The sequence below is a fragment of the Balaenoptera acutorostrata genome, chromosome 12, assembly GCF_949987535.1.
Source record: "Balaenoptera acutorostrata chromosome 12, mBalAcu1.1, whole genome shotgun sequence".
Lineage (NCBI taxonomy): Eukaryota > Metazoa > Chordata > Mammalia > Artiodactyla > Balaenopteridae > Balaenoptera > Balaenoptera acutorostrata.
Window position 1 is genome coordinate 46,733,441 of NC_080075.1, and position 23,009 is coordinate 46,756,449.

At 40.2% G+C, this 23,009-nt stretch overlaps 1 protein-coding gene and 1 long non-coding RNA gene across 5 annotated transcripts in view; one reads left to right on the top strand and one right to left on the bottom strand.

Annotated features, from left to right (window-relative positions):
- Positions 1-7,437, top strand: part of EFEMP1 (EGF containing fibulin extracellular matrix protein 1) — a 69,068-nt gene extending 61,631 nt beyond the window's left edge. For all 4 annotated transcript variants that reach the window (XM_057557875.1, XM_007189985.3, XM_057557874.1 and 1 more), the window contains 3 exons: positions 735-858; positions 939-1,134; positions 6,812-7,437. In XM_057557875.1, coding sequence (XP_057413858.1) covers positions 735-858; positions 939-1,134; positions 6,812-6,973 — 482 coding nt within the window. In that variant the 3' untranslated portion in view covers positions 6,974-7,437. The remainder of the gene's footprint in view (positions 1-734; positions 859-938; positions 1,135-6,811) is intronic.
- LOC103005313 (uncharacterized) overlaps positions 1-23,009 on the bottom strand; it is a 214,001-nt gene that overhangs the window by 29,771 nt on the left and 161,221 nt on the right. The gene's annotated exons all lie outside the window — the stretch shown is intronic.

The window sequence follows — 23,009 nt, forward strand, 5'->3', positions numbered from 1 at the left end:
CTCTAGCTCTGACCTCCTTGCACTGCCTTTTCCTGGGTTGCCTCTCACCGCTGACACTGACAGTCCCTTCCTTAATTCCCCTTCTTCCCCATGGTCTTTAAATAGCCATGCTCTACATGGTAGGATACTTCATAGCTTCACTTCTTTTGCTGTGAACAGCTTCCTATGGACAGTGTAATCCACTCCCAGAACATTAACTATCCAGCAGCATGCTACAGCTTACTGCAACCACATTCCAGCCTTTCCCTCTCTCCCAAGCCCCTGAGCCTGACAATAAACTTCCATCTCCATAGTTTTTGTTTGCTGCTTTCTCAGCCTGGAAGGCCCTCCCCACTGCAACCTGAAAATCCCATCTAACCACCACCCTTTTCAAGGCCAAGGTGAGAGGCCTCCTCCTTCTTTCAGCCTTCCTTAATTCCCCAGAGGGCAAGAAATAGTGTCTTTCATTTTTATTTAAGCAAAGTCAATGGCAAGCATTTGGCTTTGAATTCAACAGATGAATAATAGGTGCTTGATAAAGTACCATGAAATGACACATATTAATCTGTCGAGAATGGCTCCACTTCATCTGTCGTGAATTAATGCAATGAACCCAGGTCCCACCAAGTCTCGTGTCTAAAAGCAAATTAAACACAGTCCAGATTCTTATACACCTCCTTCCAGTGGCAAACTGGAATCTGCTACTTACGCAATTTACTTATATCAGTAAACTCTTCGACTCTACATCTCTACAGATATAAATGAGTGTGAGACCACAAATGAATGTCGGGAAGATGAAATGTGTTGGAATTATCATGGCGGCTTCCGTTGTTACCCACGAAATCCTTGTCAAGATCCTTACATTCTAACATCAGAGAAGTAAGAAAAATCAGACCTTTTGAAACTGAGAATCTTCTGGTTTTACCAAGCCTAACTAACACTTTTGTTTGTCTCTGCAGCCGATGTGTTTGCCCAGTCTCAAATGCGCTGTGCCGAGAACTTCCCCAATCCATAGTCTACAAATACATGAGCATCCGATCTGATAGGTCTGTGCCATCTGACATCTTCCAGATACAGGCCACAACCATTTATCCCAACACTATCAATACTTTTCGGATTAAATCTGGAAATGAAAATAGAGAGTTCTACCTAAGAGTAAGTATCCTGAGGGCAGCCTTAGCTGTTGAGAAAGTTCCAAGTTTGTTGTTGTTGTTTGGTAGTAATTCACATAGAAAGAAAGCTAACATTTAAAGAGTTTTTATGTGCAGGCATTGTGTAAGTCCTTCCAGTGTGCATTATCTCATTTAATCCTCTTGGTAATGCTTGGTCAGATTAATATTTATCTCCATATTTTACAGAAAAAAAAAGTAAGACTCAGGGAGATGAAGTAGCTTCTCTAAAGTCACTCAGATAAAAGTTGTACACTCTAACAGAGTTGTGTGTGACCACGAAAACACAAGCCTACACACACACACACACACACACACACACCCCTCAAATAGATACCACAAATCAGTGATAGCTATTTAATTGTACATAGAAAAAATAATTCCTGGAGAGCTTTTCAAAAACGCTGAATTCCTTATTGTTACATTCGCAAGATTATTTACATCTGCACCAAAACTAAGACCCAGAAGTATCTGAGAAGTGACCCCAACTCCCCACCCCCCGCACCATGTGTACAACAGATAGTTGTACCATTCTTGCAAATTTCCAGGCAGGCAATGTGAGGTCACGTTTATGTTTTCTCTTTCTTTCATTGCCTATATGAAATCCTTCTCTGAATTCTGCCATTTCTCTCTCCACAGTGTCCCCTGGGTTATCTTTGTGTCCTTGTGTCTCTGCCTCTCTTCCTTTAAACTGGCTCTTAGCACCTCTCTAATCCCTCCAAGGGCTTCCCAGCAGATCTCCCTGACTCCAGTGCCTCAGCCTTCCAGTCCCCCCTGCACAATCTTAGCAAGTTCATTTTAGGTTAAAATTCCGACATATTTCAAATACGGCTCACCACTTCATGTGAAAATGATGGCACCCCGCCAAGCAGTTTGCAGGGTTACGGTAAGTCTTTCACGCTAAGGATGTTATTCATCCAGTTCCAGTTTTCTCAAAACTCCTTTGGGCACTCTTCATTTTTAATCAGATTTTAAGGTCAATATTTCATTTTGAGAATATGAAAAGTAAATTGGGAAATTCATCCTCGTGGTAAAGTTTACAGATTTTTAATGTTTACTCGTTTATCCTGTTCTTTGATATATTAAGTTCCCTTCCAGCTCCAGAATTATGTGACTCTGTTTCTTTGCCAGTAAATTAGAAATGATTAATCTCTCATGACCAACTTCTGAAGAGAAAAACCCAACCCAAAATACAATCTATTACTATTCTTTTTTCTAATAACTAAAAATAAACGTCTTTAACATTTGATGCTTTAAATTTGAGATATACTAGATATTTGTAAGAAGTTTACTCTAAATGAATTTCACACAGTGCAGATAATAACAATTTAATAATTTTAGCCCAAAGAAATAACATTATTTGTAACCCATGGCAGTCAAATAGGTTCATCTCAAAATCATCTTTAAAAATAATTTTCCATTTTGAACTCTTATCCAAAATTTAAGAAAGTAAAATTTCCTAGCAGAATCAACAAAGAGTTAAGCAAAGTACCTGCACGGGTTTTTTTTTTTAAATAAACATGGCACTTTTAAAGTTTTATGATTCATATCAGTGAACTTATTGACTTGATATTTTCAGATATAAATACAGTGTTTTTCTCAAGTAAAATCCTTTCTTATGAATGATATAAAACATTGCCAATTTTGATAATCCCAGAATTAAATACTACTATTTGAAAGCAAAAAAGCATTTAAAATAAGAAGATATTTCAAGACTATTTATTATCACATAATTCAAAAAATAGTTGGATCAAATCCTACAAAATTTCTCCAATGAAGTTCCACTTGCGCAGAGGGCATTTAATCATAAGACTCCATCAGGAGGCCTTAATTAAGCACCTATTATATACTCAGCTTCATGCTAGGTGCATGTAATACACAGTTCCTTACTTCAAAGAGCTTTAAATATTACTTTGTGGCATAGTTAACATCTATGAGAAAAGCAGAGGACAAATTTGTGTTTAACTCCATGCTCCAAGACATCAAAGAATTAATGTGGGCTGCAATAGTCAAAGAATGTTTCTTGAGAAACATGAGGCTGGACCTTATCCTTGAAAGGATCTGTGGGATATAGGATTTTATTTATATTCCTTTTGGGACAGTACTGAGAAAATCTTCTTCCCTAGAAAAGGGAACATATTAGAAAGAAGTAATACATGAAATTAAAGGTAGAATACCATCCTCCACCCACACCGACCAATATCTATCCTTCCTTACTGAGACTTATTTTTCTTCACAGCCCTTATCACCACGTTGCATAGTATTTATTTGTCCGTGTCACCTACTACCTACTAGAGTGTGAGTGCAATAAACAGAGACATTACCTGTCTGTTCACTCTTGTATGCACAGCACATAGAATGAATGGTACCTGGCACATTGCAGGTGCTCAAAAAATATTTTTAAATGAATAAATTAATTCAATCAACATCTTCAAGGTATCACTGTTACCTATAAGAGGCAAGCACCATGCTAGGTTCTAGAGACATAGCAGTGAATAAAACCAAGCCAATTCCTGCCCCAGCGGGGCTTATAGTTGAGACATTGAACAAGTGTTCACAAGTATGCTGAACGTTACAACTGAGCACTTCAAATTGTTCATGTGTACACCACAAGTTAACCCCTAACCAAGACAGCAGTAGTCTGGGAGCTTCCTGGAAGAAGTAGATTTAAGCTGAAGACTAGCAAATGGAAGGAATAAAAAGCAGACAAGTTAATCTGGAACTCCAGGTGCTACAGGCAGAGTGGCTTGAGAGGGACCTGGAGAGATGAGCAGGGCCTAGATCACACAATGCCTGACAGACCATACTAAGGGTTTCAAGTAGAGGAGTTGCTATCAGATTTTCATGTTAAAAAAGATACCTGGCTACACTGTAGAGCCTGGATTGGAGTGGAGCAAGAATGGAAATGGAGAGACCAGTAAGTAGTTCAAAAGATGGGGGACTAGTGTGGTAGCAGTGAGTCCAAAAGAAGTGGACAGATTTATGAAGATATAGGAAGAAGGACATGGCTTGGTAACCCATTTGCTATGGGGAGGTGGAGGAGAAGGAAGCGTCAAGGATAACCTCCAAGTTTCTGTCCTGAGCAACAGTAAATGGTGGTACCATTTACTGAGATAAGGAAGAAGGAGCCAGTGGAGAGAGGAGGGTGAGGAGTTCAGTTTGGACATACTGAGTCCTGGTCGCCATGAGACATCCAAGTAAAGATGAGTAGAGAATTGGATATGTGGGATTGGAATTCATAGTATAGACTTTTAAGTCACTGGCAGATATGTGATCATTGAAGCCATGGCTATGGATGAGATCACTCAGGCAGAGTATGTAGGAAGTAGGTGAGATCACTCAGATCTGGGCACTATTATAGTCACATCCATTATCTCAGCCTACAGTTCTCTGGCCATCTCATCCTCCATGACCTTCAGCTTCATGTCACTCTGCCACCACCCCATGGCCACATGCTGGACTTTGTTATCCTGCAGAACAGTTCCACATGATCATCTGAGTCTCAGGTGACCCCCTCAGTGACTGATTCTCTTTCCTCTTTTTCATGCCCTCACTCCCACTCTATCTGCTCTTCACCCTCACAGTGATGCTAGTCCTCTGACCCCTCACCCATCATTTTCTCCCACTCTATCAACTTCTTGGTGGACCCTTGAACTACTCTGTCACCAACACCTCAATTCCCTGTCCAACAACTCTAGATCAATCACATAATCCACATCTATTTTCACACCCAGCTTGTCAGCACAGATTGGTAATACTATAAATCTCCAACTTCAGATGTGCCCTCAACAATCCTATTACTTTCTTTTATTTCTTCTCTTCAGCCACTGATTGCAAATGTCCCCATACTCTTTAAGTTCTTATACCCTTCATTTTCAGTAGGTGACCTCATCTCCTACTCTTCTGAAACCACTGAAACCAACAGGCATAAATTATTTGAACTTCCCATCCCATCCCTTGCAAACTTAAGTCCATGTGTTCCCCTTCTAACCTTCTCCTTTGAATTTTCCAAAGACAAGGTTTCACTTCTATCAATCAAGGCCAACCCACCACCTGTATTCTTCACTCCATTTCCTCTGGAACCTTGTTCTATCAAACTCTAATATACCTCCTACATATTTAACTTGTTTTCCCTCTAGATGTTGCCTCCTCTCTCTCTTCTCCCTTCCTAGCCAAGGTTCTTAAAGCACAGTCTGTAATCACAGTCTCTATTTTCTTATTTCCTAGTTACTCTTCTGTCTTCCAGTCCCACTACCCTACTGAAATTGCTCTGGAAAAAAGCCACCAACAGCATCCATACTGCTATATCCAGAGGCATTTTTCAGTTCCAGTCACCCCCATCCTCCCCTGCTGTATTGGACACTGCTTGCCATTCATCTGTTTACCACTTAATTATCTATTTCTTCTCAGCTTCCTTCAATGGCTTCTCTTCTGCCCATTCTTTAAATGTTGGTCTCTCACAGACCCAGTCTTATCACATATACGTTCTCTTCCTTGGTTTAATGTCCACCTATTGACGTGACTGCTAAATCCTAATCCACTGTTTCTATCCCTGCCCTCCTCTTGGCATTCAGATTCACACATTTACCTGCCTGCCTGTCCAAGCTCATCTCCCTGCACTCTCTAGCACCAATCACATTGTTCATCAAAGTGAAACTGCATCCAGTTCTCCAGAACATCCTTCTTTACAAAACTCCCACTTATTCTGGGTGACTGTCCTCAGGCATTCAAAGGCCTTCCCTCAATGCTTCAGAGTCCCTCTGTTTTTCTCTGTGAGTACACACCTCTGTGTATCTTCACATATACCCTGCATATCCCCATATATCTTAGCATTTGCCATATTCTATTGAAATTAACTACTTACATGCCTCTTCACCTACTAGAATGTAAACAGATCCACAATGTTGAGAAGTGAAAGATGACAACCTTGTTTACCAGTTCAAAAACTTATCAGATTCTCACATGAACTCCAATCTCTATAAAGGCTAGAACTACTCAATAAAAGTGAAGAGAAACATTAACAGAGAGGGATGAGTAGAAAACAAAGAACTATCAAAAACAAGCAGGTCCCTGTACCTGGAACTAATGACTATGTGTGGATAAGGGATAAGATCCAGAAGGATTAGAACCAAGAAAGGACTAAGTAGTGACTTTAATCCTACCTCAAAATTCTTCACTTGGGCTTCCCTGGTGGTGCAGTGGTTAAGAATCCGCCTGCCAATGCAGGGGACACGGGTTGGAGCCCTGGTCTGGGAAGATCCCACATGCTGCAGAGCAACTAAGCCTGTGCACCACAACTACTGAGCCTGCGCTCTAGAGTCCATGAGCCACAACTACTGAGCCCACGTGCCACAACTACTGAAGCCCGTGTGCCACAACTACTGAAGCCCACGCACCTAGAGCCCATGCTCCGCAACAAGAGAAGCCACCGCAGTGAGAAGCCTGCGCACGGCAATGAAAGAGTAGCCCCCACTCGCCACAACTAGAGAAAGCCCACCTGCAGCAATGAAGACCCAACGCAGCCAAAAATAAATAAATAAATAAATGTTTTTTTTTAAAAAAATTCTTCCCCTAATTCTTATAGGAAGTGTATTCACAAATAATAAGAAACTGCAACACAAGAAAAATTATTCTCTCACTCCCTCTTTTTTCTTTTATTTTAGCAAACAAGTCCTGTAAGTGCAATGCTTGTGCTGGTGAAGTCGCTATCAGGACCAAGAGAATATATAGTGGACCTGGAGATGCTGACAGTCAACAGTATGGGAACCTTCCGCACCAGCTCAGTGTTAAGATTGACAATAATAGTGGGACCATTTTCATTTTAGTCTTTTAAAAGAGTCCACTATAGGCATTTAAATCAGCCAAAGAATATTGTTATCTTAAAGCACTATTTTATTTATAGACATATCTAGTACATCTACATCTATATACTGTACACTCACCAATAATTCAAACAATTACACCATGGTATAAAGTGGGCATTTAATCTGTAAAGATTCAAAGTTTGTCTTTATTACTGTATGTAAATTAGACATTAATCCACTAAACTGGTCTTCTTCAAGAGAGCTAAGCATACTCTTTCCGGTGAAACTTGGATTCTTTTCTGTAAAAGTGGGACCAAGCAATGACTGTCTTCTGTGGTGCTTAAGGAAACTTACTATAGCTCCACTGATAGTCTCATAAGGAGGCAGCCATCATAACATTGAACAGCATGCAAGTTCAAGAATGAGTTTTTTAACTGCTTGTAAGAAAATGGAAAAAGTCAATAAAGATATATTTCTTTAGAAAATGAGGATCTATCATACTTGTGTTGGTTTTTATTTTCATGATCAGTCTAAATGTAGTTGTTTATTACATAGTAGTAAATCATTATCATATAGTATAGTGGTTTCTATAAGATATTTTAAATTTTGTCAGAAATTTTTGTTATGAATGTAAAAAAGGACAGTAAGTAAAATTCCCCAAATGAATAAGATATCCCCTAGAAAATCATTATATTGAGAAATCTATGGGGAGGAGATGAGAAAACAAATTCTTTCTAAACCACTTTGGAGTTGACCTGAAGAAGCAAACTTGGTGTACTAGTCAGTTTGAGTTGCTATAACAAAATATTATGGACTGGGTAGCTTATAAACAACAGAAATTTATTTCTCACAGTCTGGAGGGTGGAAATCCAAGATCAGGGTGCCAGTATGGTCAGGTTCTGGTGAGAACCCTCTTCTAGGTTGCAGACTCATATCCTCACATGGCAGAAAGAGAGCAAGTAGGTTGCAGACTCATATCCTCACATGGCAGAAAGAGAGCAAGAGAACTAATCCCATTCATGAGGGCTCTACCTTCATGACCTAAGTACTTCCCCAAGGCCTCAGGTTCTAATACCATCAGGTTGGGAGTTAGGACTTCAACATATGAATTTTGGGAGAACACAAACATTCAGTCCATAACACTCAATAAATGTAATAACATTCCTGAATTCAGGACTTCCACAAGATGTGGAGCAAAATGAAGAAAAGTTATTTTTCTGAAAAAGTTTTGATTTCTGACTAAAATTAAAACCCTAAAACTTCACTAACTTATAACTAAAATTTCTCATCTTTATATTTGATGCTCACAGAGTGAAGAAATGGTGATGGTTCTTATTCTTGGCATCCAGATTGACAATGAACTAAATCAAATTACCCTCCCTCCTAACTCTATGAAAACATTTTATACCTTCCTGTTTGTTTAAAATGTAACTGCTTCACTTTGATGTATTATATTTTTAAATAAAAATAAGTATTCTTTTAGAGGTTTTTTTTCTGTGTAGCTAATAACAGCCAATATAATTTTTGTGTCTGGGAAAAAATTATTTGTAGCTGCCAGAGCAAAAACAACTATTTGCTTTTTTAAAAAGAAACAATCTAAAGTTGAGGAAACAAAAGACTGTTAAAATCATTCCACAAAAATATATGCAGTCAATTTTTCTCTTACATCCAGTTTCAAAGCACATATGAATAACCAGGTAACCTTGCCACAGAAACAAATGTTCCTCAAAGAGGTGACAAAATGTGCAGTAATTGTCAAAAAGAAAGTTCACCAAGAGACCAAGGAACAAAACACAAACTTCTTATGTGAATAGGGCACGGGATGGGCTTTTAAAGGATACAGGGGCATTGGAACAGTGATGAGAGAACAGGTGTGACCAGGAGTCAGACAAGGAAGCAGAGTAAACAACCAGCCACAACACAGCAGGACTGTTGCATACGTTGTCACCCTGTTCACATGATTACTTATAGTCCACGTAAATTCAGTTTTGATCTAAACTTTTCCATTCTTAATCAATCTACTGATTTTTCTACATATAGACACAGTTCTCAAGTCAGAGCTGGGAATGATAAGAGTAAAAAAAAAATGCCTAAGACCTTCCAACAGATTTTTTACTCTTAAGCAAGAAGGCAGAGCCTTATCTGTACCTCCACAGAGGATTGTAGGAGAAACAGGAATCTCTATGAAATATTTATGCGTAAGTCCTGACCCTCCACCCCTACCTCTAAACATATATATAATTACAGAAGTATATATAATCTATATATTAAGAAACATAGATTACATATAGATTATATATACTTCTATAATAATATATTCTATAAATAATTTATATATTATAATTTATATAATTTAAATATAATCTATGATAAAGTAATAATATATTTTATATATATTTTTTGGACCTACAGAAGCCATTAACTGAAAACAAGATGGTTTCCCTTTCATCCCAAAGCTTAGTCCTATTCACAAATCATAAAGACATGAAAAGGGTTGATAAACTAAAGTGTCACTGATGCAATCCCTTTTCTTTTTTTAATTGTAAAATACACATAAAATTCAGATTGCAATGTTATGCAAATATCACTACTATCTAGTTCCATAACATTTTCGTCACTCAAAGATAAATCCCATACCCATTAGCAGTCACTCCTCATTCCCCCCTCCCACAAGTTCTGGTGTTACCACTAATCTACTTTCTGTCTTTATGAATTTGCCTGCTCTAGACGCTTCATACAACTAGAATCATACAGTAAGTAGCCTGTTGTTTCTGGCTTCTTTCACTTAATATAATGTCTTCAAAGTTCAGCCATGTTGCAGCATGTATCAGACTTCATTCCTTTTTATGACTGAATAATATTCCATTGTATAAATATACCACATTTGTTTATCCATTCATCAGTGGATAGACTATAGTTGATAGGTTGTTTCCACCTGCAATTTCGTTTTATCTGACTATTCATCTACTAATTCCTAGGCTATTCATAGATTAGGAATATAATCCTAGACTATTAGACATTATTAGACTATTATTAGACTATTAGATTGTTACATGTCTATCCTAGACATATAGATTCCTAGACTATTCATCTACTAATTTTACAGCCTAAATCACCCATTTTTAATTTCATTTTTAACTAAAAAGAACAGCAAGTGAAAAATCATTTTTCATTCACAGAAGCAAAGTCCTGGAAAGAACTTTGAAAAGCTAACACATGAGTTCCTTTACAGGTACAACAGTCCTCAGTAAACATAAAAATCTCATGCTCTCTTTAAATGTAATTTGAAATTCAAAATAAAGTAAATATCATCACTGAAAACAAACCAAAGCAGTAAGACAAAGCTGTGCTTTGTTTTCAAACTACACATGACTCCCTCCTCCCCTCCTCCATGAGAATCACTGATTTAAACCAGCTCCCACAGATGAGAATTATGAAAATAATTCATCATCAGAATCATAATTGTTCAGCAGCAAACTTCATTGAGCAACATCTATGGTAATTTCTTCCAACATCTAACAGCCTGATGAAGCACAGAAGCACCAGGGTTCTAGTCTCAGTTCTAACCTTAACTAGTTGTGAGACTTAGCTTTTTGGGACCTTGGCTTCTTTATCCATAAAACTGGGATATTGAAACAAGGTGTTTTTCCAGCTTTAAAAACTGTACCTATTCCCTATGCCAGAGCTGCACTGAGAGAAAAGGTACTCTATTTGCCAAACTTTTTAAAGCATTTGAGTATTCTTTGTATGTAGTGGCTGTTGGGAAGCACTGGACATTGGTGAAAAAGAAAACTATAGTTCCTACCCCAAAACAGGTCTTCAAAATGAGGGTTTGTTATTGGGGACAAGGACATGAGAAATAACCCAATTTAGCTCTAAGTTTTTTGAATTACAATTCAAAATAATTTTTTTTAGTATTCACTGTTAAATTGTGCATGCTTTACTCCTTTCCACTGATTCTAACTGAAGTATTATTTCTCATGTTAAACTGAAAGTCATTTTACCTTGTTTCACTAGCAAAAAAAAGTCCAGCCATGGGTTCCCCCACTTCCAAACATGCTTCCAGGAAATTCACATGTTCTTACTCAGTAAGCCTCAATAATGAGGACTGAACTAGTCATTTCCATCACTTCACCATTCCAGTGCCCATACCTGGATTCTCAAACTTCATGCTCTCTCTGACTGGACAGTGTTGTTTTCTGACAGCAGTTAGGAAAGACCTCTTGGTTGTTAAGACTTCTCAAAAGGAGAATAACTTCACTTCAGCTGCCAAATTTCCCTCTTAAATAGTTTTGTTTTTTGACAGCTTGCAATCTCCATCCCCTCTAAACTTAAAATCAACCATTACATATGCTTCCTTTTAATAATAATAGGATTCTAAACTTAGATGCCACCTGGTCAAACCATGTTATTAAGACTTGCTCAAGGTCACAGTTTGTTGAGCAAGATCACTGTGCCTTGAATCAATGTCTTATGACTTAGATTAGGGCTCTTTTCATTGGCCATGCTCCAAATTTCAGCAACAACAAGCAATCCCCTTCCTTCCAAGGCTTCTTCCTGCAGTGCCCACCCCAAACTGTGGACCAGCTTTGCTCATTGCCATGACTAGTTGTCACCACTGCTGTTAACTGCAGTCGGATTGAAATAGCACAGATACCAACCTGATTCTGATTTACTCTGTTAAACTTTAGCTCATTTGTTCTCTTTAAAAACTCCAGAGAGGTGGAAATAATTGTGTTACACAAAATACTCCTGAACTCTAGAAACTGAAATTCAAGGACCAATCATGTAGACCTTACTATACTTGAGAGGATAGCAATTTCTAAAAGAAAAAAAAAAGCCTATTCCTAAAGATACAAACAGAGCTCTCTCTATGGGGGAGCTTTGAGAGCAACAGTAAAGATGGAATGGGGCTAGCATTCTCCTTGTTCAAAAGTTAGACCAAAAGGCTTAAAGAGTCCTTCCTTCCATAAGATTAGTGAAAGGTAAGGGGTTAATGAAAGATTGCTGCCATTCCTGACATTGGTTAATATTCATTAGGTGATTACTGAAGGAGCAAACAGTGAGCATCATTACCTCATCTCCTAAAGGATTCTTGCTTTAGAGGCTTGAAATAAGATAAGAGATACCACATTTTATTAACAACTCAGCCCTCAATGGGGCTTTTGGTTCTTTCAAAATGTTTAAGTTAAAATGACCCCCCCCCCACAAATTAGGGTTTTTTATTGTGATTAAAAATATATAAATATTGGAGGGTGGAAATCACCTACAAACCAATTCCCATTTTTATCTAAAAAAACGTAGTCATCTATACCACTCTGCCTCTACAAGGAAGGTGTTTTAGTGAATCTAAATGATGGAAATAGAAAGATTGTTCAATACCCTACGACCACCTGAACACAACCCAATGGGATTATTATTTGGGCGGAAGCTTCACAAATACAAGTTTATTGTTGAACCTTGTTTCCACAACTGCAAGCAGTTGCTTATGTTTTGAATAGCCATGTATGCTTCTAACTTTCTCTGCTTTTAAAATATGGAACAGCTGCTGGTCTGCTCATATGTTACGCATAAGAAGCCCACAAGGGACAAAGCCTTCCATTAATATGTCGAATTATTTTTAACACATTTATATTTCTATCCTGAATCATCATCTCAGAAAGATGGCAAGTTTCCATCTTCCCAGCTGGGGGGAGCACCTGCAAAATACAAGCACAAACTGTGACACATCTGGTACCAAAAAACCAATCTTGTTTCATCTGGCCAGCAGACTAAAATATCAAGATCGTTGAACAGAAACAAGGCAAAAAGTTAACTGCCATTTATATGTAGTCAACACAGATGTCTAGTTAAGCTGTTTATATTGTAAGCGCATGTGTATGTTAACGGAGCACAGACCCCTTTAATAAGCCAGAGTTGGAATATAAACGCAAGAGAATTTTAAAGACCTGAACGCAATAATTCAGTTCTTTTTTATCTTCCCATAGAAACTAAATTAGTTTCATCGGAATCTCAGCATTCTTTTTAAACAGATGCATATAACACGAATAAATAATTTTGTTGAGTATCTCCAAATTGTTTATTTATTTCTTTTAAAACTGTATTCCATGTTTTTGTATCTTAATATTTAGATTGTTTCTTTAAGTGGTAAATTACTTGCACATGACTTAAACCAGGTGTCCTCGTTTGTGTTGCCTCAAAAGAAGACCCTGTTACAGAACTGAGTGTTGGTAGTTTGACAGGGTAACTTACGAAGCACAGGTGAGAAACTAGGGAAAGTGAGTCAGGGAAGGGAGAGATGCCAATCAATGAGTGAGTTAATGAGTGGGTCACTTCTGTGGGCAAACTAGCACTTAGTATCTTTGGGGATCCTCTGAGAAACAATGTGGAACTCACCTCAAAAGCATCCCACCAGAAGCCGCCTAGACTGGGCTGTTTATCTGCAACTCCCATCCCTGTGGTGAGGGTCGCCTCCTGGGGCACTAATGCCACACCCACTTATAACTACCTGCAGGTGGGTGAGCTTCCTGGCACTGGAGAAAGCCCTCAGGCAGAGGAGAAGAGAAACAGAGGCTTGATATGGGATGTTGTCAGTGAGCTAGAAACTCCTACTGCAACCCCCAGTAAGCTCCTGTTGCTGAGGGGATGTCTGGTGGGCAGCAATATCCACACTGCTTGGAGTCTGACAACAGAAGCACATGTAACTGGCCTGCTGGCTTCATACCTCATGAGTCTTTCCTTAACCTTTTTCTGTTGGCTCTCCACCTTTTTCTTCCCTCTTCCTTTCTGTAGAGAAAACGCTAGTCTTCTCCTCTGTGTATCACTCACTTAGCAAATCAGGCACCAAAAATGTCCATTCGATGCAAAGACACATAAGACATTACATAAAGTGGTACTGTATACTTAACACCATGAGCCTATCTGATTCCAGAGCACATCACAAGTCCAACTACAGAGTACTATATAAAATTGGTTGCCCTTCAAAGATGAATTTCCAAGGAAGCTAGTGAAGCTAAAACTTCAAGGCCCTTCCCTTGCACCAGTCCTTTCCAAGGCCCTGAAGGGACCCTACAATGTGTTCACAGTGTCATATTATTTTTGTAAAATTTGAAAAAGTAATACAGTTTAGCTGGATGGGTTAGTATTGATCTTTCCTCTTAGGTTCCACCCTTCACACGTCTCCTCGTGTTAGGTAGCACTGGGATGGTCACAAGGATTTTTGGGAATCCAGCCCAGGAAATTGAGTTAGGAGGGTACATTTAACTTGGCCTTAGTGGAGTATACCTATATAGTTCACAGTCACTTCTATGTATGTTTAATTCCAGTTCCTGTCTGGTGTAGGAATAGCTTCTAAAAATATTCCCACCACCTTCTGTGTTGATTTTACCTGACAGCATGCACAGAGTTTCAAGGCCAGGGGTCCTATCACAATTTAATGTGTCCTACAGTATCCAGCACCAGAGTAGGTAGTAGAAGAAAAACAAGTCTTAAAATATGCAGAGCCAGAAGCTAATCTATGGAAAATTCTCCCAATCACCAGAGGTGTAAAATGAAAAGCAGAGGATTTGGTTTTTATTCAATGCCTTTTCAAGAATATATTTAATTATGTAGCATAGGCAATTATAAATGCACCATACCATGAAAATATTTTTCATATATTTCTATAAGAACTCACTAGAAATTATTCTGACAATGAGAAGTGAATTATAACCCCAAAAACTCTGTTTCAGATAATACCAAAAACTGTAATTCATTGAGACGAAGAAATAAATTTCAAATAGATGTAATGAATAGACTCTTGGGTTGATCAAATTAATGAAAAGGAATGAATCATGTGAACACACTGGGAAGGAATTTGTGTCCTGCTGCTTTGATATGAACACTAACACCAGTAAAGAAAACATAAAATTGTAATTTTACTACCACAACAAGGGCACTGTCAACTCACTAGTTAGTGTGACCATTTCAAAGGGTGTTTAACATTAGTCCCTGCACAAGAAAACTTAGAGTGATTTAGAGTTGTACATATCTTATGTGATAGAAACTTGATAGAGGTTTCCCAAATTTGACGACAATTCTAAAAATTTGTATGTCATTGCCAAAATGGCTTGTGAAACCAAAGAAACCTTTCTGTAAACTGTCAATTTAACATTTTTTCTCAACCATTCTAGAAGATAGTTATCTTTCTATTGTCTCTGTAAGAAAGGACCTACTGTATAGCACAGGGAACTCTGCTCAATACTCTATAATAACCTAAATGGGAAAAGAACTTGAAAAAGAATAAATACATGTATATGTATAACTGAATCACTTTGCCATTCACCTGAAACTAACACATTGTTAATCAACTATACTCCAATATAAAATAAAAATTAATAAAAAAAGAAATGATGTTACAAAATTATTGCCACAGGCAATCAAACAGCATGCATCCAAAAAAATGTAGGGGAAAAATTATTACAAAGGAGTTCCTGGCAGCTAATTAATAAAAAAATATTATTTTCCCAGACTGTGATATTTGCTGTCAGCTTTTAAAATTTGTGATTTATTTGTGATTTCTTTTGCTATTCTAAATAAGAATTCACTTTTGTGTCTAATTTTGCATTTATAATTTTGAATTCTTTCCCTTAAAGTGAGCTTCTAAATGTGTATAAGTTTTGCTCAAAACCTGGATACATCCCTAATTGCATGAAGTAGCCCTGTGCCTAGCATATATGGGGCTTTTGTGAAAATAGACAAGGACATTTAATCTGGGCCTTGGAATATTTGAATAGGCAGGGAGAAAAGGTATAGGAGATGACCGTTTATTTCAAACTTACCACCACAATGTACAGGCATCAATTAATCTTGTTAATAACAATTGTGTATTTAAGAGTTGCTAATTTCTGACTCAAGCTCAAAAGTTGAAAAGTATATTTCAACCTCTGGCCTCCATTAGATGTGTTCTTGTAGTGATTCAATGTTCTGTTCCCCCTGTTTGTCTCTTAGCAGCAATTATCTGCCTTTATTTCCTAATCTGGTGATTAGCCATTAATAAGAAGGTAAAGACCTCAAAGAGATCAATCTGAAGCTTTCTAAACCCCTGATTACATCCCATCTCCAGGATCCTGCCTTATAATTCCAGTATAATTCACTTCAGTAAACATTCACTGGGAATCCACTATGCACAGGACACTGTGTTAAGTACTAAGGGAGCAAAGGTAAATATGACATAGTCCCTGGCCTCAAAGAACCTACAATATGATTAGAAAATTAAACACAATAAATTTGGGTTCAATTTGTCTTAAGTAGTCACTATTTATTGAGCACCTATATTTATTGAGGTGCTTTCAGTCCATTATCTCATTCCTCATATTCATCCAATGAAGAAGGAATTTTTAGCTCCATTTTACTGGTGAAGAAGCAGATTCAATGACTTGTTTAGGGTCAAATGTCAAGCAGGGGCAGGCCCAAGATTGGAAACAAGACCCATCTGTCTCTAGAGCCTTAATATGTTCTAAGGGGAGCACAGCTGAGAGCACTTAACCCTGCCTGGGAGAAATCAGAGAAGGCTTGGCTGATCTTAAAGGTGGAATAGGGTTTGTCCCAGTAAAAAAAGGGTATTCCAGTAGAGGGGAATTTACACACAAAGGTAAGGAAGTAAAACACAACAAGGGACATGTCAAGAAATCTCATAAATCTTGTAGTTCCTAACTTAACAAGATCCTGACTCCTAATGCTAAACAATGTGGTAACAAATCTCACTCCATCCATCAGTATTTTCATTTCCCCAACCTTTCTTTCTTTCTTTACTTCTCTCCTTATTTTATTCTTTCCACAAGCATGGATATGATGGCTGTTTAAACACTCGTCCTGCATTTAACGAACTTAGCTTATTGGGGGAAACAAATTAATTAAATAATACCACAAACAAATGTAAAATTGCAACTATGACAGAAGCTACCAAAAAGGCAGGTGGTGCTCCAAGAGCCTATAATAGGAGGAAATCAAATGACCTACCATGGTATCCCTTGAAAAATGTCTCTAGAGATGAGCTCTTGAAGATGAGTAGGAGTAACTGAATAAAAAGGGAGGGAAGAGCATTCAGAAAAGGATCTACATACACAAAGGCCCTTCAGAGGGAAGAAGTAGTTTGTGGAATGGAGTCCAAGGGACTGGAATGCCAGTGTAGGTGAAGTTGAAAATGTAAGAGGTGGCCTGATAGGAGATAAAGCTAGACAGGGTACCACTGAAGAATTTTTGTCTTTATTCTTAGAGAAATTGAAAACTATTTAAATATTTTAAGCAGGTAAATAATGTCATCATATTTGCACTTTGGAAAAACACCCTTTTACCTTGAGATAGACTGGAAGGGGGTCAGAATGGATGCAGGTTAGAAGACTATGCAAGCAGCCCAGGAAAAGATGATATGCTAACTTGGACAAAAGTATTGGTAGAGAGCACAAAGAGAAATGAACAGATTCAATATACATAGGAGACAAAGGACTTAATGACAGGTTGCATGTGGATAATAAGGGAGAAGGACATGTCGGGAATGAGCCTAAGTTTCTGGTAACCCAATAGGCAGACAAATGTTTCCAAGCAGAGATTCAGGAACCGAGCTTCTTCTATTTGGGACCTCTACTCCTTGTAACTGATGGCTTCCAAGGTCCCTGTGCTCATCTACATCAAGAGGTGGATCAATGGCAGGTTGAAAATGAGAACATTTTATGGGGCAGGACTGGAAGTGGCTTACATTGCTCTGCTATATTCCTTTGGCCACACTTGTGAGGAAGGCTGGGAAATAGAGTCTAGCTGTTATTCAGAAAGAAGAGCAAAGGGGTTTGGTTACTAGCTAGCAGTCTCTGCATCAATGGAGAAACTAGAAAATGAGTACAGTTGACCACTGAACAATGCAGGGGTTAGGGGTACCAACCCTCTGCCCACTCAAAAATCCATCCAGCCCACCTTATACTCCATATCTGAGGTTCCACATCTATGGATTCAAGCAACTGTGGATTGTGTAGTACTATTTTATTTACTACTGAAAAACTTTGCATATAAATAGACCCATTCAGTTCAAATCCACGTTGTTCAAAGGTCAACTGTATATTCTTTAGTATGGCAATGGAAGTGTTCCACTGGAGCAGAGAACAGTTTTCTAACTCCCAGATTTTTTTTTTAGTTTCACTTATTTTTCTCTATATCCCTTCTCTTTAATATACTTCTTGTGTTCAAGGGTAAGTAGAACACTTACTTAGTTCCACACTTGTATGTATTCATTTTTAATGAGGGCAAATCACCTTTTCAATACCTATTTATTCATTCAGTGGATATTTAAGTGTCTACAGTTGTCTCAGTCTAGTTGTTTACTCCTTGTCCAAGGATGGCAGAAAGAAAGCTATTCTTTTTTTAAAAAAGGGTATCAGTAATGGGTTTTAAATTTATAAGAAAAATGTTTATGTACAAATATGATTATTTTAGTGTCATTTCTAACAACCAAACAAATGAAAACAGTTTAAATGTATAATAATGGGGGAATGGCTAAGTTTAAACTACGGCACATCTATACGGTGGGGCATTATGCAGTGATTAAAGTGTTAATAAAGAGATTTTTATGGAATGGGGAATATTTGTGATATAGTATTAAGTGGACAATGTAAGAGGTACTATCTCAATTACATAAATATATCTAGGGAAAGAAGAGGGACACCAAATATTAACTATAGTTATTTCTGGGATAGGATTAAAAGAACACTGTATTCTCCTCTCTGTACCTTCCTATATCTGCAATTTAATTTTTTTACAATGAGTTTCATATCAGATTAAAAGTTCTTTTTTAAAAATTAAAAGCAAACTCAAAAAAGCCATAGGAATCTTGGAAATATGATAGGTAATCATAGCCAAGCCATATTAAAGCTTCCTAAGCAAAAATGGACATTAAAGCTGAAGGTTCAGTCTAAAATTTGGGAGGGGGTTACAAGAATCTTCCATATGAGTGCTTGTTCAATAGTAGTAAGAGCCCACCAGTCCCATTAATTGGGGGCTTTAACATCTTGGTGACCTACATGCAGCCCATGGGACGGCTCCATCAGTGCTGACCTGGTAAGGCAAAGCCAAAAAGAACTCAGACCAGAGAATCAGACTTTGGTAGACGAGGCAGCATAACAAAGCCAAACCTCCTGGTAAGAGAGAATCAGGAGGAAAGGCCGGACTTTGGCTACACCAGCGGTCCCTAACCTTTTTGGCACCAGGGACCAGTTTTGCAGAAGACAATTTTGCCACAGCCCGGTGGGGGGCTGGGGATGGTTCAGGCAGTAGTACAAGCAATGGGGAGCGGCAGATGAAACCACCCGCTCAGCTCACCCGCCACTCACCTGCTGTGCGGCCCTGTTCCTAACAAGCCGTGGCCCGGTACTGGTCCACAGCCTGGGGACTGTGGACCCCTGGGCTACGCAACAGCAGAGCAAGAGGTCCAGATGTCAAATAAGTAGATGCAAAAGGCAAAAGCTGCAGGAGCAGTTTTTATTCAGAAGTGTTAAGTGAGGGTCAGGAGCAAGGATTCAGGTGCCGGGAGTTCACATTAATCTCCTAGGATGGAATTTAGCCCAGGGCCTCAGGTGAAAATCTAAGGCATGCTTACAAACATCTTAACAAACAAACACCATAGCTTAGTGTTACCAAAGCTGTGTTACCCTTTTCCAAGAAAGGCATTTTTTAATGCCTAGATATTTAAATAGTAATGACAATAACATTTCCCGAGCACCTATTGTATGCCATAGACTGTGGCCTCACACCATGCTAAATGCTTTAGATGCTTTACAGATACTATCTCATTTTATGACAGGGGCATTTCTACCCCATTTGAAAGATGAAGAGACTGAGTCTTGGAGAAGAAACTGACCAAGTCACACAGGGAGAAAGTGGTGGAGCCAGGTCTATGACCCAAGTCAGTTTGACACCAAAGCTCATAGTCTTAACCACCTCATTACTGGTCAGTGGCTAATTTTATGTGGCCATGGATATTTTCTGTGCTTCTTTTTAAAAACATGTCAGTAGGAAGGGAGGGAAGATGGCGGAAGAGTAAGACGCGGAGATCACATTCCTTCCCACAGATACAGTAGAAATACACCTACACGTGGAACTGCTCCTACAGAACACCCACTGAACGCTGGCAGAAAACGTCCGACCTCCAAAAAGGCAAGAAACTCCCCCCGTACTTGGGTAGGGCAAAAGAAAAAAGAAATAACAGAGACAAAAGAATAGGGACGGCACCTGCACCAGTGGGAGGGAGCCGTGAAGGAGGAAAGGTTTCCACGCACTAGGAGCCCCTTCGCGGGCGGAGACTGCGGGGGGCGGAGGGGGGAAGCTTCAGAGCCACGGAGGAGAGCGCAGCCACAGGGGTGCGGAGGGCAAAGCAGAGAGACTCCCGCACAGAGGCTCGGCGCCGAGCAGCACTCACCAGCCCGAGAGGCTTGTCTGCTCCCCCGCCGGGGCGGGCGGGGCTGGGAGCTGAGGCTCGGGCTTCGGTCGGATCGCAGGGAGAGGACTGGGACTGGCGGCGTGAACACAGCCTGAAGGGGTTAGCGCACCACAGCTAGCCCGGAGGGAGTCCGGGAAAAGGTCTGCAGCTGCCGAAGAGGCAAGAGTCTTTTTCTTGCCTCTTTGTTTCGCGGCGGGCAAGGAGAGGGGATTCAGAGCGCCGCCTAAACGAACTCCAGAGAAGGGCGCGAGCCGCGGCTATCAGCGCGGATCCCACAGCAACAGGGGCGCAGAGGGAAAATCGGAGAGACTCCCGCACAGAGGCTCGGCGCCGAGCGGCGCTCACCAGCCCGAGAGGCTTGTCTGCTCCCCCGCCGGGGCGGGCGGGGCTGGGAGCTGAGGCTCGGGCTTCGGTCGGATCGCAGGGAGAGGACTGGGGCTGGCGGCGTGAACACAGCCTGAAGGGGTTGGCGCACCACAGCTAGCCGGGAGGGAGACCGGGAAAAGGTCTGCAGCTGCCGAAGAGGCAAGAGACTTTTTCTTGCCTCTTTGTTTCGCTGCGCGCAAGGAGAGGGGATTCAGAGCGCCGCCTAAACGAACTCCAGAGAAGGGCGCAAGCCACGGCGATCAGCGCAGACCCCAGAGACGGGCGTGAGACGCTGGGGCTGCTGCTGCCGCCTCCAAAAAGCCTGTGTGCGAGCACAGGTCACTCTCCACACCAACCCTCCCGGGAGCCTGTGCAGCCCGCCACTGCCAGGGTCCCGGGATCCGGGGACAACATCCCCGGGAGAACGCACTGCGCACCTCAGGCTGGTGCAACGTCACGCCGGCCTCTGACGCCGCAGGCTCGCCCCGCCTCCTCTGTACCCCTCCCTCCCCGCGGCCTGGGTGAGCCAGAGCCCCCGAAGCAGCTGCTCCTTTAACCCCGTCCTGTCTGGGCGGGGAACAGACGCCCTCAGGCGACCTACACGCAGAGGCGGGTCCAAATCCAAAGCTGAACCCCAGGAGCTGTGCGAACAGGGAAGAGAAGGGGAAATCTCTCCCAGCAGCCTCGGGAGCAGCGGATTAAAGCTCCACAGACAACTTGATGTACCTGCATCTGTGGAATACCTGAATAGACAACGAATCATCCCAAATTCAGGAGGTGGACTCTGGGAGCAGGAGATATTAATTTTTCCCCTTTTCCTTTTTTTAGTGAGTGTATATGTATATGCTTCTGGGTGAGATTTTGTCTGTATAGCTTTGCTTTACAATAGCTTTATTTTACTTCACTATATTATAGCCTCTTTCTTTCTTTCTTTCTATTTTTTCTCCCTTTTACTCTGAGCCGTGTGGACGAAAGGCTCTTGGTGCTCCAGCCAGGCATCAGGGCCGTGCCTCTGAGGTGGGAGAGCCAACTTCAGAACACTGGTCCACAAGAGACCTCCCAGCTCCACGTAATACCAAACGGCAAAAATCACCCAGAGATCTCCATCTCAACATCAAGACCCAGCTTCACTCAACGACCAGCAAGCTACAGTGCTGGACATCCTATGCCAAACAACTAGCTAGACAGGAACACAACCCCATCCATTGGCAGAGAGGCTGCCTAAAATCATAATAAGGCCACAGACACCACAAAATACACCACCAGACGTGGACGTGCCCACCAGAAAGACAAGATCTAGCCTCATCCACCAGAACTCAGGCACTAGTTCCCTCCACCAGGAAGCTTACACAACCCACTGAACCAACCTTAGCCGCTGGGGACAGATACCAAAAACAACGGGAACTACGAACCTGCAGCCTGTGAAAAGGAGACCCCAAACACAGTAAGATAGGCAAAATGAGACGACAGAAAAACACACAGCAGATGAAGGAGCAGGCTCAAAACACACTGGACTTAACAAATGAAGAGGAAATAGGTAGTCTACCTGAAAAAGAATTCAGAATAATGATAGTAAGGATGATCCAAAATCTTGGAAATAGAATAGACAAAATGCAAGAAACATTTAACAAGGATGTAGAAGAACTAAAGAGGAACCAAGCAATGATGAAAAACACAATAAATGAAATTAAAAATACTCTAGATGGGATCAATAGTAGAATAACTGAGGCAGAAGAAAGGATAAGTGACCTGGAAGATAAAATGGTGGAAATAACTACTACAGAGCAGGATAAAGAAAGAAGAATGAAAAGAACTGAGGACAGTCTCAGGGACCTCTGGGACAACATTAAACGTGCCAACATTCGAATTATAGGGGTACCAGAAGAAGAAGAGAAAAAGAAAGGGACTGAGAAAATTTTTGAAGAGCTTATAGTTGAAAACTTCCCTAATATGGGAAAGGAAATAGTTAATCAAGTCCTGGAAGCACAGAGAGTCCCATACAGGATAAACCCAAGGAGGAACATGCCAAGACACATATTAATCAAACTGTCAAAAATTAAATATAAGGAAAACATATTAAAGGCAGCAAGGGAAAAAAAACAAATAACACACAAGGGAATCCCCATAAGGTTAACATCTGATCTCTCAGCAGAAACTCTGCAAGCCAGAAGGGAGTGGCAGGATATACTTAAAGTCATGAAGGAGAAAAACCTACAACCAAGATTACTC